We start from the raw sequence: 15,583 nt of genomic DNA on the forward strand, positions 1-15,583 counted from the left end.
TTCAAAGAAGAGGGATAAGAAAGTACAATGTTCATGAGAATAAGATTTCCATATTTCACATAAAGGAGAGAGATAAAAAAAGTATCATTCCCATGGAAATAAGATTTTTATGTTTCACAAAAAAGAAAAAACCATGAGATATGGAAAAGTTACTTTTCCACCAACTCGGAATTGGGGTCATCCCTCATCAAAATCTATGGATAAAGTCTTTCCCTCTACTAAGGATATAATAGGTATTTCATACAATCTTTTTAGAAAAGTAGATGCTCAACCAAACATAAGCTACTCTGGAATGTGTTATTCTTTCATGATCAATCAAATATGCTAAAACCATTTTTCTAGGCATCATATTCTCAAGATTCATCTTTTCGCAAAAATATTCCAGTGAGAAAAAAATTTTTTCACAAACCAAACGAGTCCACAATATCACTTACTTCGTATTTCTCTTCTTCCTCTTTCTTTATCGGCCTCTCTTTTTCTCCATCTTTGAGACTGAAAGCTAATCGTATACAGATTAGACAGTGATATATCTATATATGTATCCATATCTTTCAACAAATACATACAAATATGAGTATTAAATAAATACTAATTTTAATATTCATGTTTATTTTAAATGAAAATAAATATGAATCAAATATTAAGCATATGTATATTTATTTTAAATAGATAAAAATATAAGTATGATATTATTTATATCTATATTTGTTCCATGCTAATACAAATATAAGTTGCATATTATTTGAATATAAACTAAATTATCAACACAATCTAATGATAAAAACTAATATTAGTTATAAAATTATAAAGGATTAAAATAAAATTTACTATACAAATTCTACACAACATACAGGTAAGCAAGGATGTTATTAGACCGGTCGAAAAAGCTTTTCACCAACAAACAAATTTATATTAAAATATTAAAAAAAATCAAAAATTACTTAAAATAGATATAAATATAAAATATCAAAATATTTTGTATCAAATAATGATATTACTTTTTAATTATAATCTAAACAAAAATAATCCTGAAATATCTATTCTTAGACATCTTGTTATATATATACAGACAAACAGAAGTAGATATTAATCTTTAAAAGTTTTAGCAATAAAGCTTACTAAGTATTATAAGAAAATAAAATAAAATATGTTTATTTTTATTTTTATCAAAAAAAGAATTTTTATAAAAAAAAAGATTGAAATATAAAATATCATAATATATATCAGATGATTATTTAATGACCCATACACATTGAATAAGTAAAAAAATAGATAAACGAATGCATATTGTGTCGCGGTGGTTCACAGATCACCAGCTCGAATCCAAAATATTTGAAATCCGAATTCAGATCCGTCAACAGCTAAATATCTAAATTCGGAAGGAATCCAGACTGCAAGATTGCCTATTGACTTACTGCAAGCTTGCAAGGTAAGTCAATGGGCAATCTTGCAGTCGATTCTGTGACCCCCAATTCCTTTACGCATCGTAAACAGATAAATATTCCGGATAAGTGAATTAATTACCAACATTGCAAACCATCCGACATAACCCAAGAGACATCGGTAAATCTAACATTTTACCATAAGCCTATGAACACAGTACTAAAGGTACATTTAGCTTCCAACTGACAAAAAAAAGGGCAAAAATACAAAAAAAAAGAAGCTTCACATGGATGTTCCCACTTGGAAAAAGAGCCCTCACCAGAAAGCCAGAAAAGTTTTTATACCAAATATTATCCCCAACTGATACATATCAATCCCAAATATATTCTACCAGAAAGAATTGGGAGATGAGTTTGTGGGAACCTTAACATTAAGTCAACGGAAACAGCCAATCTAGTAATAAATATACTATCGTTTTGGTGGCCTCTCTTCACCATCGTCATCGTCGTCGTCTTCATCACTATCAGTGTCATCCTTAGCTGATCTCTTCCTCTTTGAGGTCGTCTGTTTATTTCCAGCACCACCGCCTGCCTCATCGTCATCACCTTCTTCATCAATGTCCTCGTCGTCACCATTCTCTTCGCCCGGCTCGAAGACGATAGCATCTACCTCATTTTCTGCACGACCTACTGGCTGGACAAGGAATTCAGTTCCCAAATCCTCCTTAAAGAAAAATTAAGTGTGATGTTAGAGAAAACAAAAGGTTCAAAGCTACGGATAAAAGAAAAGTACACATCGAGGCCTTAAAAATAACTTAGAATTGAAAGAAAAAAAAAACATAGTAAAGAGGAAAATTATTATGTAAAATTTAGCAATTAAGGAATTAAATCTATGTGGAAGAGCATGATCCCCAAATAAACCCCTTAAGGGACAAAACGTTATGCTCCAGATGGCGATGAGACACGAGAGATGGACAATTAGATGATTCTCACAAAACAGTGGATGATACCACTGCATAAGAAAAAGTTCTATTATAGGCATAGTTACTATGTATTACTTAAGGGCGACAAATTGAAATAGACTCATAAAAGATGAATTCGAGAGAATTATTGTACCAGGAAATGAAAAGAGATTTCTTATGCACGATGAAAATGAAGACGGAGATGAGATGTAGGACAAAACAATCTAAATCTAATCGAGGCAAGTGAAATTATTAGAAACCGAACGAAGGTGTTAAAATCTTCATTACAAACAAATTATCAGGTGTACCGGGAAAATTAGATAGGTTACACCAGAAGGGTATTTAGTAAACCTCAGGAAACTTGGTATACAACCAGGACAGCTATGCAATTATCAGCAACAGGAAATTATCATAGCCCATAAGCCCCATGATTCAGTCTCACAGATGCTAATCAAATGGCTGCAACAACTAATCACCACATCATGTCTCTCTCAAAGATGCTACAGCTCCAAATTAGTCAAGAATAACTACTGTATCACATCATCAGTCTAAACATTGACATTGAAGATTAAACAAGAGTTACATACAAGCAGAGAAGAGAGCAGATGCAGAACAGAATAGAAGATTTTAGAATATGCAGGCACAAACCTATCAAGATACATACAGGTTTGCCATTTAACAAACAATTTTTTTTATTTTAAATTTTATAAGAGCTGTGAGTGGAGATAAAGTACATAAATAAAGATACTTTATGCGATGAAAACCACAAGAATAAACCATCTACATCTACTATCTATAAATTTTATATAGATTCTATGATACCTCCACCATGCAGCCAGAAAAAATAGCTTAAAAGTGATAAACTAGACCACCAAAAAAAAAAAGTGATAAACTAGAAAGTACATGTTCAAAATTATAAGATGCAAATGATGAACTTACTCAAAAGTTTAAGCAAAACAAGCAACAAATAACTTAATATGTTCATATATGCTGTATTTAGTGTCGAAATAAGAAAAAACACAGAAATAAAAGGAAGCAAAATATGATAAGAATCTACAGTAGGAATAGCTTGGAACGCTTTCACCATATGAATTCCTGAAAGTACCTTTCACAAGCAGTTGTATTATTGGAGAAATCAAAGAAACAAGATATTATGCCAGTAATAACATAAACCATAGGATCAGTTCTCCATAGGGTTTTTAGGCAGAGGAAGATCTAGCAATTACATGAACCATACCACAAATGGAAACTAAGACATACACAAGAAACAAAATGAAAAACAAAGGAAAAGAGAATAAGTAGGATAAAATCATACCAAATCACCAGAAAAGAGGAGATACATCATGGAGCTTAGAAAAAAGAAGAAAAGAAAAGAAAAGAAAGAGGAGGGAAAAAAAAAAAGGAATCGAAGAGTATTAGCGGGGAAAAGACAGACAAAAGTTAGAAGGAATATGCACAACACAATCATATAGTTAAGTTTAGAGGCTACATCTCTAAACAAGTTCAGCAACACGTAAAGATAGCAGCAAGATCTAAAAGTATACAAAGAAAAATCAGTATATATTAAAAGTAAAAAAAAATTGAATAAGTATGCTTAAATCGATACGACAAAAAAATAATATCCAAATTCAAGCTATACCAACAAAAACTAATTAAAAATCGGGACAAAAATAGCAACTTTCCCTCATTTAGATCGACTCATCATGGCACCAAAACCCTAAAGGAAATTCAAAAAAAAAATCAAAGAAACGCTAAAATGGAACATAATCGAAAATCAAGTTACTAAAAATCGAGTAAAATAAATCCTAATCTTCTTTCGGTAACCAGAACAGCACATCTGACCATATAAATCAATAAAAACTAATTCAACGACTTCTCTTTCACGCATAGAAATTCACATAAAAACACAGTAAATCTAATAACACAACAAACAATCTAACCAGAATCACATATCTATATGCACAAATCAAAACGGATAGGTCATAAAAAAATCAAATAAACACAAAAATACCAATTTATCTGCACTTTTTTCTTAAAAAAATAAATATACCTCCTCTTCATCCTCGCCATCGTCGTCGTCGTCGTCGTCGTCGTCCCCATCACCGTCATCATTCTCCTCTTCTTCTTCCTCCTCCTCTCCATCATCATCGACGGACTGAACCTGTGGTCCAGTCCCAGGTGGCATGATCTCCTCCACCTCATCATCAGAATCCTCCTCCTCCTCATCCTCATCATCATCATCCTCTTCATCATCATCGTCCTCCTCGCCCTCTCCATCATCATCACCATCCTCATCCTCATCATCATCTTTCACCTCCACGATTTCCTCCGGCTCCTCCTCTACATCACCATGATCATCACCGACAATATCATGGCCATTCATGGCCTTGATTTCTTCTTTCTCCTCCTCTTTCTTGGCCTTCGCGACCAACTCCACCTCCCTCTCGTCCTCCACCGTCGCTCCTCCCTTCATCTCTATAAAGAAAAAAAAATTAAAACTAAAATAAAATTTGGGGCATTTTTTTCAAGAAAAATCAAGGAGAAAAAACAGGGCGAAGAAGGGGAGAGAGAAGCTGGGGATGGGGAAGAGAGGAAAGGAGAGAGTTGCTTCGGATCCTACGGGGACGCTATCTGGGCCGTCCAGATCCGGGAGGGTACGCGGATCCGTGACGTGGACAGGGATCGGACGGCTGTGGAGTGGGGTTTGGAGGGAAACGGGGGTGTTGTGCTTCTGTAGCCCTTCGGGATGTACCCCACGCGCGTGCCGCCGGTCACGTGCCGGAGCTCCTAGGGCTGACGTCATCGTTTATCCACTGGGGGAAGATTCGAGATGCGGGGGGAGACTTCTTCGGTCTCGTGCTGATCTCCTTTGGCTGCTTGGTATGCTCACCTGCGGAGGAACTTAGACCGGTGCGTCCGATTCGCGGATCGTTTGACACGTAATGACATTGGTTTGATCGACACCGTCGGTATGTATTGCTAGAGAGGTGCGGCACATTGTTCGAGAATACGAATATCCGGAGGGATAGTGGAATAAACGCAGGTTACCACTCTATTGGTCTGATTTGTGGGGCCCGTGTGCAGTTGGAATTTGAAACTGCGTGCGCGAGGCTTCAGCGTTCACACGCCGAAACTAACTTATATCGACGTTAGAGGCAACGTTTAAATAATTGCATAGAAAATTTAACTTATATAAAAAATTAAAATTATCCCTAAATAAAAGATACCAACGTCAGCATAGAAAATTTTCAAAATTTTGATAAATATTCTTATTTGTGGATTTTAAATTTAAATTTACCTTTCTTCCTCTTAGCTATTTTTTTTTTATTTTTCTACTCTTCATTATCCAAACAATTGAAATAAATAATCTTTAGGTCAAGCCTCCAAACTATTGTACTCATTATAAGAAGCTTAAGTTGGGTTTGTTGTACCTTGATGACTATGTTGTCATATATCCGTATGAGTTGAAATTCATTTTTAGGGCAGTGTTCTTGTAACCTCTTATTCTAGAAATATTTCTCTAATTTTCTTTTATGTTACTTAATTTTGCAGTTACTTTTATTATGTCTAATTATTACCAAACTTTTCTGCATAATTTTAAAATGATTTCCAGCAATCTAAGTATGAGTTTTTATATATACCTTAGTAATTGATAATATTTGCCTGCTTTAAAGGTCCGGTATAAATTCTAATTATAAATTTTACCATTAAATAGTGTTATCATTTAGTTCTGCGAACTAATTTGTCCTATTGGAAAAAAAAAATAGATTCAAGTTTTATATATATATATATATAGTTTGAAGGTCCTTTGAATCTTTTGCAAATTAGTTTTGAAATCAAAACCCACTAAAACCTGCTCCTCCAAAGTCTATGTAGAAAAGTTTTATTCAGTTTTCCTAAATAAATCCTTACAATCTATGTTACTGGAAATTGGACCCGGGGGCGACCGTGGGCTGAGAGGAGAGGAGCTCCGCTGCTGGAACTGTAGTTGGCGGTGCGTCAGCTGGTGGCGTCCTCCTCGGAGAGTCCTGCAAAAAAGCCGGTGGCCGGGATCTCCGGCGCCGGCCCTCCGATGCTTAAGTCAGAGGGGGGGGCTGGTGTATGAGTGGAGTAAAAGAAGAAAATGTTTGTTTTTGTTTTGTCCCCCTTTTCTTTCCCCCCTAGGTTTCCTTTTATAGAAGGATATTATGTTACCTGGGAGGTGACAGGGTAAATTGTCTTTTTTGTGATAATTGGGCATGATCACGCTCATTAATGGCGTTGTGGAGAATAAGACCGGAGTCAGCGAACTGTCATGGTTGATCGGACCTGTTAGAATTGTTGAACCGCCGGCCGTGGTGGGCCTGGAGTTCGTAGATAGCAAGCGCATTGATTGCCGAGTGGACCAGTGATCAGGGAGAGCCATACGCTTTGATGGTCCAGTGATCCGGAGATCATCTTGAGCCGTGTTCATTTAATGGTTGAGTGCATCGGAGGCCCGCAGGGGTCACACGCATTAATGATAGGGCGTGCCGAAGGCCTGCGGAGGTCACGTGCCTTAATGGCTTGAGGACAGTAACAGGGTACAGTGGAGTTGGGTATCTGGTTGTCAGATCCTCTAGAGGATTAGGCGAGAGTTGGATATTTGGTTAAGGCATGGGCTCGGCACGGGTGCCGAGCCGAGCCAGTTGCTCAGCGGGGTGCCTCCAGCTTGAGCGTTGTGAGGTCGGGCATCTCTTTGGTTGGCGCTCCCTGGCTGAGCGTCTCTCTGGTCAGCGCTCCTTGGTTGAGGGCCTTTCTGGTCGGCGCTCCCTGGTCGAGCGCCTTCGAACTGGCGTGACTTGGGTTTTCCCCCCAACACTACCCCCCGACTTCCGAGTTCCAGCTGGCCACCAGCTTGAGCGCGGAAAGTAGTTTTAGTCGGGCTATTATGAGTTAAGGAAATTTCAAATTATCGCGCATTTCGAATTATCGTGCGCTTCGAGGTGCTTTTAATAGGCAGCGTCTCTTCTTTCCCGAAACGTTTTATTATTAGGGTGCCTTCTCCAAAGTGTCCTTGCGTCGTGGGCTCATGATAGGGCCGCACGATCCGACGAGGCGCTTCTGTGTTCGAAGCGTCAGCCCGAATTAAATGTGGCGCTCCGTCTTTCGGGCCAATACGCGTCGTGATCTGAACGGGGAGCAGCGTTTTTTCTCGCTGATCTGGGCCGTTGGGGGGGGGGGGTTTATATAAATCCTCACCTGGCCTCCTGCTACTTTCTTATTGTCTCCTTCCTCCAGCTTTTCTCAGTCCGAAGCTTCCGTTCCGCCATTACCTCCGGCGAACTCCTGAAGGTGTTTCCTCTTTCATTTGTTCGGAACTTTCCCTTTTTTCTGTTCCCAATGGGTCGTGGTCCGAGTGAGTCTGAGTCTACCATGAGCGAGCTAGAGGTTGAGATGGTCGAGGAATGGTTTTTTTTTCTCTGCGGGGGTTCCGTTTGGAACCCGCTGGGTTGGGGGACCGGGTAACGAACCCCCCTGTAGGCCGGATCGGAGTGTACTCGGAGGCACTCTGGGCCGGCCTACGATTTCCCCTGCATGGGTTTGTGAACGAGTTGCTCGGGGAGTACGAGATTGTCCCTGCGCAGCTGGCTCCAAACGCATGGAGGACAATTATCGGGTTCCTGTCCCTGTGTATGGCGTACGGGATTCCGTCTTCCGTGAACGTCTTCCGGTGACTTTTCTCGCTCAAATCTAACCCGGGAGACGGAGAGTGGCTCTACATTGCCTTTCGGGCAGGTCGGCTACTCTTTCACGGCGCCCCGTCATCCATTCATGGTTGGAAGGAAAAATTCTTTTTCTTGAGTTCCGAGCGACCATGGGGGTTCAACCCTAAGTGGAGGCGGAGCCGGCTGAAGATCGCTAACCAACTCCCCAGGCTTTCCTCGCGTGAGCAGGGGATCCTTGACACTATCCGCAGCCTCGGGGATGGCATCCTTCTGAACGGCCTCGTGAACGAGGATGCTTTGACCAATGTTGGTTTGAGCTCGGCGCGCTCTCCGGATAAGGGTGGTAATTAGGGAATTCTCCTTCGTCCTCCCTTTTGCAATGTTTGGCTAACTTCTTTTGTTCGTCTTCGTAGATATTGCGAAAATGGTGACCAAGAGCGACGTCTTGTACGCCCGTTTTCGGAAAAGGGCGTCCGAGCTTGCGGGAGACCCGCCTGAGTTTAAAAAGAAGAAAGCGAAGACCTCGGCTACCGTGGCCGCCGAGAAGGGTGCTCCTCGTGCCGAGCATTCCGAGGCTGGTCGAGGTGCGAGCTCTACCGGAGCTACGGTGGCGCTCCCGTGCCCGGCGCCGATTTTGCAAGTTCCTGGTCGGCAGAAAGTTCCGAGCGCCGATCAAGAAGGGGTGAGTTCTACGGCGGTCTTCGCGCTTGCGTGCCCCGCCCCAACCCCCCAGCAATCGGATCGGCAACCTGACCGACCCCAACTCCCTAGTCCCGATCCGGAGAGCAGCCAGGAGGCCGCGGAACCATGCCCAGCGAGCCCAGCAGGGCCCAGCCTACCGGGCCCGTCGGGTCGTCAGGAGAAAGTGCCCTACGCTCCTGGCTGGGCGGTTTTCGAGGGTGATTCGGCTCTCGATAATCCCCAGACGGCGCGTGAAGTTCTTCGGGTCGCGCTACTCCCGACCGACCAAGCCAAGATCCGATCCATGAATTATGGTGCCTTCATGGATGCGACTGTCTGCTTTGCCGTCCGGGTAAGTTAGCTTTCGTTTTTGTGTAAGTTCGTTTCGAATTGGCTTGGATTTTGTTTCTTATTTCCTTCTTTTACAGCACCTCCACGAGACCGAGACGCTGATGCACATAGTCCAGGACTACCGGGACCGGGCCCGAAGGCATCAACGCAGGCAGGAGGAGGCCGAGGCAAGGTGCCTCGCATCCGAGGCCGAGCAAAAAGTGCTTCAGACAAGGGTGGAGGCAGCCGAGGATGAAATTCGGGCTCTGACCGCGGAGCTCGAAGAGGAGAAGGGCGCGCACACTCTAGTCAGATCTGAAGTGCGCGCCGTGGAGGCTCGTCTGGCCGAGACCGAGTCGACGCTCGCCATCCGCGAGCAGGAGGTGGGGGAAGCTCACCTCAAGGCTCAAGAGCTCGAGGCCCGTTTGCTCGACGCGCAGTCTTTGCTCGTTGCTCGCGAACGGGAAATAAAGAATTTGGAGCGGAAGGCCGCCTATTAGAAACCTTGGTCACAGAGGAACCAGTTGTTTCTAAAATCGCCGAGGATAGTAGAGCCGAGTCTTGAAGTTTTCCATTTTCTCTATTTTTGTAAATTGGGATGGCCTCCATATTGTTAAGGCCGAGCCCAAACTTTGTACTTGGCCTTCGGGCTCTTTTAAATGAAATGAACACTTTCTTGACTTGTAATTAATTTATATTTCGATTTTTGGTAGACCTAAGTTTCTTCACTTGGATCCGCTTTAGGTTCCAAGGACTTGGGCTCCGCAGCCTCAATTTCGTTCGCTACATAGTTAGACCTGCGTTTAGGCTCGGTCATATTTATCCAGTCCGAGCTCAGGTCTGAGTTTCTGCTGCCCGGACCTTCGACCGGTGATATCGCGATGCTTATGTCAGAGGATATGCTTAGGTTCGGCAAGCCTTCTCGGGCTTGGCTCAAAAATCAGCCGAGCCCTACGACCAAAGGTCGCTAAATTCGCATTTTATTTGGACTTCAAACTCGGTCCTTAGGCTGCCGAGGCGGATTGTCGGACTTCTTCCGACAAGACCGAGCCGGATGTCCCGAAGTTCGAGATGAGAATTCATCGAGCTGCCGGTATAAACCGGGCTACAACTCGCTGTCGAGTAGTGCATGCGAGACAGACAAGGTCAGGGCGAGGCCAGGCAATGATTGGCCCGGCCAGGTACCTCAGCGCTGGTCGGGGTTTTATTCAGGTACTTAATTAATCAGGAATGGAGTAAATGAAATAATGTAAGACATTAATTGAAAGGGTACCTGGTACCATGAGCATCTTATGCCGAGGTTACAAACTTTGCTCGACAATTTTGAGGATGCTCTTCTGCCCGGAGCCCGTTCTCTGTGGACGCCGGCATAATAGAAGAAACCAGTTGCCATCAGAGGTTTGTTGCCAATCATGAGCGTTTCGCTGATTATGAACAGAAGATCGAGCCGAGCTCGATGTTTGATGGAGATCGAGCCGAGCTCGATGTTTGATGGAGATCGAGCCGAGCTCGATGTTTGATGGAGACTGCACCTCGAGCTCACGAACTCACGAACATCTTCGGGGAGACCGTGTAGGTGCTCCATCATCCCAAAGTATCGGGGCATCTCGACCGTGGTCGAGGTATTTGGCGGAGATCGAGCCGAGCTCGATGTTTGATGGAGACTGCACCTCGAGCTCACGAACTCACAAACTCACGAACATCTTCGGGGAGACCGCGTAGGTGCTCCATCATCCCGAAGTATCGGGGCATCTCGACCGTGGTCGAGGTATTTGGCGGAGATCGAGCCGAGCTCGATGTTTGATGGAGATCGAGCCGAGCTCGATGTTTGATGGAGATCGAGCCGAGCTCGATGTTTGATGGAGATCGAGCCGAGCTCGATGTTTGATGGAGATCGAGCCGAGCTCGATGTTTGACGCTCTAAGGTTTCGTCAAGGCGCTCTGCTCCGCTCTATGCTGAATGACGAGCTGGTACCATGAGACAATCATTAGGAGAATTGGCGAATTTGAACAAGGCACATAAGCTGTTGTAAAATGAGATTTATGATTAAAAAATGGAAACCCCTCGAGGTTCTACTGGTAGTACACGCGGAGATTTTCAGAACTCCAGCTTCGTGGAATGGGAGTCCCATCGAGAGACTCCAGCTTGTAAGTTCCGGGCCGCCGGACGTATGTGACTCGGTAAGGTCCCTCCCAATTTGGAGCCAGTTTCCCTTGCTCGGTCGGTCGGGAGGCCTCGGCTCTTCTAAGGACGAGGTCCCCTGCTTTGAAGGATTTAATCTTGACTCTGGCATTGTAGTACTGCACTGTCTTTTGCTGGTACCTTGCCATGCGAACTCGGGCGGCCTCCCTTGTCTCCTCGATTAGGTCCAGGTTGTTTCTGAGCTGTGAGGAGTTGGAGCTGGCATCATAGTGTTCTACCCTCGGAGAAGGGAGCCCGATTTCCAACGGGATGACAGCTTCCGTTTCATATGTTAAATTGAAGGGAGTCTCGCCGGTGGGGACACGGAATGTGGTCCGGTAAGCCCACAGGACATTGTATATGTCTTCGACCCACTGTCCTTTGGATTTGTCAAGCCTGGCTTTGAGCCCCTGCAAAATAGTACGATTTGTTACCTCGGTTTCTCCGTTTGTCTGAGAGTGCGCGACCGAGGTGAAGCGGTGGTCGATGCCAAGCTCGGAGCAGAATTCTCTAAAGCGGAGGTTGTCGAACTGGCGGCCATTGTCTGATATGAGGATGCGGAGGAGTCCGAATCTGCAGATTATCGACTTCCAGACAAAATTTCGCATCTTCTGCTCGGTGATCCGGGCGAGCGGCTCGGCTTCCACCCACTTGGTAAAATAGTCGATGGAGACGACTAGAAATTTTCTTTGCCCGGTCGCCAGAGGGAATGGTCCCAAGATGTCGATCCCCCACTGGGCAAAAGGCCAAGGGGAGCTAATGGAGGTTAATGGAGCCGAGGGTCGACGTTGGATATTGGCGTTCCTCTGGCATCGGTCGCACCTTCGGATGAAGTCCAAGGCATCTTTCTGGAGTGTCGGCCAGTAGTATCCTTGGCGCAAAATCTTGTGGGCCATTGCTCGTCCCCCAGATGAGTTCCACAAATCCCTTCGTGGACTTCACGCATTGCATAATCAGCCTCTGTCGGGCGGAGACATCTGAGGAGGGGAGAGGTGAAAGATCTTCGATAAAGCTTTTCCTCGTGCAGTATGTACCAGGCGGCGGAACGCTTCACTCGACGAGCCTCACGTTCATCACTGGGGAGGACTTCGTCTTGCAGAGAGCTGATGAGCTCGTCCATCCAGCTTGGCTCGAACTCAATGCAAAGGGCCTGCTCGAGCTCCTCTGTGCTGGGTTTTTGGAGATATTCCAGTACCGCCGTTTTGGGAAGCCCGCTCATACGAGAGGATGCCAGCTTTGACAGCTGGTCAGCTCTGAGGTTCTCTGACCTGGCGACATGTTGGATATAAAAAGAATTCAGGGTCGAGGTGAGGTCCCGTACCTTCCGAAGATACTCCTGCATTGTGGGGTCTCTGGCTTCGAAGTCATCCAGGATTTGGTTGACGACGAGCTGAGAATCGCTGAAGGCCCTCAGGTCCTTCACTCCTAGCTCTCTGGCTAGCTTGAGCCCGGCGACGAGCGCTTCATATTCCGCCATGTTGTTGGAAGCAGGAAACTCGAGGCGTAGAGCTTGTTCGACAACCACCCCATTCGGGCTCGTGAGGATGAGGCCTGCTCCGCTACCCCCCGAGTTTGAAGAGCCATCGACGTGCAGAGCCCACGCCAAGCTCGGGGTCTGCTCTGTTGGCGCAGGCTCAGGTTCGGGCTTGGCCTCGTCCGGTACAGTGCATTCGACTATAAAGTCGGCGACTGCCTGTGCCTTGATCGCTGGTCTGGGTCGGTATTCGAGGTCAAATTCTCCGAGCTCGACGGCCCACTTGGTAATCCGGCCTGCGCGGTTTGATCTTTGCAGGATCTGCTTTACTGGCTGGTCGGTCAGCACGGCCATCATGTGGGCTTGGAAATAGGGTCGGAGCCTCCGAGCTGAGACAACCAAGGCATAGACAGTCTTCTCCAGCTTGGAGTATCGGGTCTCAGCATCCCTCAAGACCCGGCTAGTGTAATATACTGGTTTTTGGAGCTTGCCCTCCTCCCGAACCAGGACCGAGCTCACTGCTACAGGGGAAACAGCTAAGTACAGGTAGAGGGGTTCACCCTGCCGAGGCTTTATGAGCAGGGGAGGGGAAGCAAGAAGGTGCTTGAGCTCTTCGAAAGATTGCTGGCACTCGGGGGACCATAGGAAGTTTTTTGGCTTCTTAAGAGTCGTAAAAAATGGAAGGCAGCGCTCGGCCGATCGGGAGATGAATCTCCCGAGAGCTGCGACTCGGCTCGTAAGCCGCTGCACCTCCTTTATTGTCCTTGGAGGCGTCATCTCTTGGAGCGCTCGGATCTTTTCAGAATTGGCCTTGATTCCCCGCTGCGTAATGATGAACCCAAGAAATTTGCCCGAGGTGACTCCGAACGCACATTTGGCTGGGTTGAGCTTCATTTGGTACCTTCGGAGTGTGGAGAATGCTTCATCAAGGTCGGTCACATGGTCTTGCGCCACCTTGCTTTTCACCAGCATGTCATCAACATAGACCTCTATGTTTCGGCCTATTTGGTCTTTGAAGATCCGGCTGACCAGCCTTTGATAAGTTGCTCCGACATTCTTTAAGCCGAATGGCATTACTTTGTAGCAGTAGGTACCCCCGTCGGTGATGAAGGCCGTCTTTTCTTCATCTTCTGGTGCCATACGGATCTGGTTGTATCCGGAGAAGGCGTCCATAAATGCCAACAGCTCATGTCCCGAGGTGGAGTCCACGAGCTGGTCGATGCTGGGGAGTGGGAAGCTGTCCTTTGGGCAGGCCTTATTCGAGTCGGTGTAGTCCACGCACATGCACCATTTTCCACTAGCTTTTTTGACGAGGACCACATTGGCGAGCCACTCTGGGTAGGATATCTCCCGAATGAAGCCAGCCTTGAGAAGTTTATCAACCTCCTCGGCTGCTGCTCGCTGTCGTTCAGGAGCGGCACCTCGCTTCTTTTGTCGCACAGGCTTGCAGGTTGGCTTTACTTGGAGCCGGTGGACCAATGTCTCTAGATCTATCCCCGGCATATCCGCAGGCGACCATGTGAAGACATCCATGTTATTCCGCAAGAAGTTGACGAGGCGATCCCTTTCGCGATCATTGAGGCCGGAGCCGACCTGCACGGTTAGCTCGGGAAGGTTTTCGTGTAAAGGAACTTGGATTAGTAGCTCATCGGGCTCTACCCGATTCTTCTGAGGGACGACCCGTGCCTCCATGGTTTCAGCCAAAGGCTGGTCTGTTGCTGGGATCGACACCTCGGCCGGTCGCTTCGCCTCATGGGTCGCCATGTAGCATCGTCTTGCTACCGCCTGGTCCCCACGAACTTCGCCAACTCCTTGGCTGGTGGGGAATCGCATGAGCAGGTGGCGAGTTGAGACCACGGCTCGAAGGGCGTTGAGCCCTGGTCTTCCAAGGATGGCATTATAAGCCGAGGGCAGATGTATCACAAGGAAGCCCATTCTCATGGTACTTTTCCGGGGGGCGAGCCCGACCGTGACCAGGAGATCGACCTCGCCCTCTACTGGGACCGAATCCCCAGTAAATCCAACCAACGGAGCATTCATCCTCCGTAGTTGCTTTTCTGTCATCCCCATTTTATAATAGGCATCAAAATACAAAACGTTCGCCGAGCTTCTATTATCGATTAAGATGCGTTTTACATCAAATCTATTTATAATCATAGAGATGACCACAGCATCATCATGGGGAGTTTCGACTCCTTCCAGGTCTTCATCTGAGAATGAGATGGCTTCCGAGGCGCGTAGGCGCTTCGAGGAGGTCCCTTCCCCTGAAGCTTCTCCGGCCGAGGCCCCGCCTCGGATGGTGTTGATGGTGCCGGCGATGGGCCTGTTGGCATTTGGATCTTCAGGTTGTGCGGCTCTCTCCGCTGGCCTTTTCTCTTCACGCAGGCCTCGCACAAACCGATCGAGCACTCCTCGGCGAATGAGTGCTTCAATCTCGTCCCGGAGCTGGAAGCAGCCCTCCGTATCATGGCCATGATCCCGATGGAAACGACAGTACTTCCGGGGATCGCGCCGGACTCCAGGATCTCGTCTCGGGGGCGGGGGCCGGAAATAATCCCGGCCCTCAATCTCCATGAGGATTTCGGCCCGAGGAGCTGTAAGGGGAGTGTAGTTTTCATACCTCCCTTCGGGCATGCGGGCCCGTGGTGGAAACCTCGAGCAGAACGGTGACCTCTGCTGAGGCGGTCCCCGTAATCGGGGTGGACTCTTCAGACGGGGCAGATTCTTGGCCCGGCGTGGGGACGGGCTTCTGGGATGGCCACGCTCCTCGCGGCGTCTTTTCTGCTTCTTGGAAGTCTGCTCGGCGCCGCTCTGTCTAACGGCAACAGCTTCCTCGGCCTTCGCATACTTCCGCGCCCGAATCAGCATTTTAGGGAGGTCCGCAG

The 15,583-nt window shown here is 46.4% G+C and overlaps 1 protein-coding gene across 2 annotated transcripts; it reads right to left on the bottom strand.

Moving 5' to 3' along the window:
- Positions 1–1,560: 1,560 nt before the first annotated feature.
- Positions 1,561–5,075, bottom strand: LOC103715284 (uncharacterized). 2 transcript variants are annotated; one of them, XM_026807759.4, is made up of 3 exons: positions 4,965–5,075; positions 4,395–4,819; positions 1,561–2,106 (listed from the first exon to the last, which is right to left on the bottom strand). In XM_026807759.4, exons 2-3 carry the CDS (start codon positions 4,815–4,817, stop codon positions 1,852–1,854), a joined length of 678 nt encoding a protein of 225 aa, XP_026663560.3. In that variant the 5' UTR covers positions 4,818–4,819; positions 4,965–5,075; the 3' UTR covers positions 1,561–1,851. The 2 variants fall into 2 exon arrangements, with proteins under 2 accessions (XP_026663560.3, XP_008801086.3); XM_008802864.6 differs by lacking the exon at positions 4,965–5,075 and having other exon boundaries at positions 4,395–4,946.
- Positions 5,076–15,583: the final 10,508 nt, after the last annotated feature.

Source organism: Phoenix dactylifera, chromosome 8 (genome assembly GCF_051530095.1).
Source record: "Phoenix dactylifera cultivar Ajwa chromosome 8, Ajwa_hap1_PhDact_Kaust_v1.1, whole genome shotgun sequence".
Taxonomy (NCBI): domain Eukaryota; kingdom Viridiplantae; phylum Streptophyta; class Magnoliopsida; order Arecales; family Arecaceae; genus Phoenix; species Phoenix dactylifera.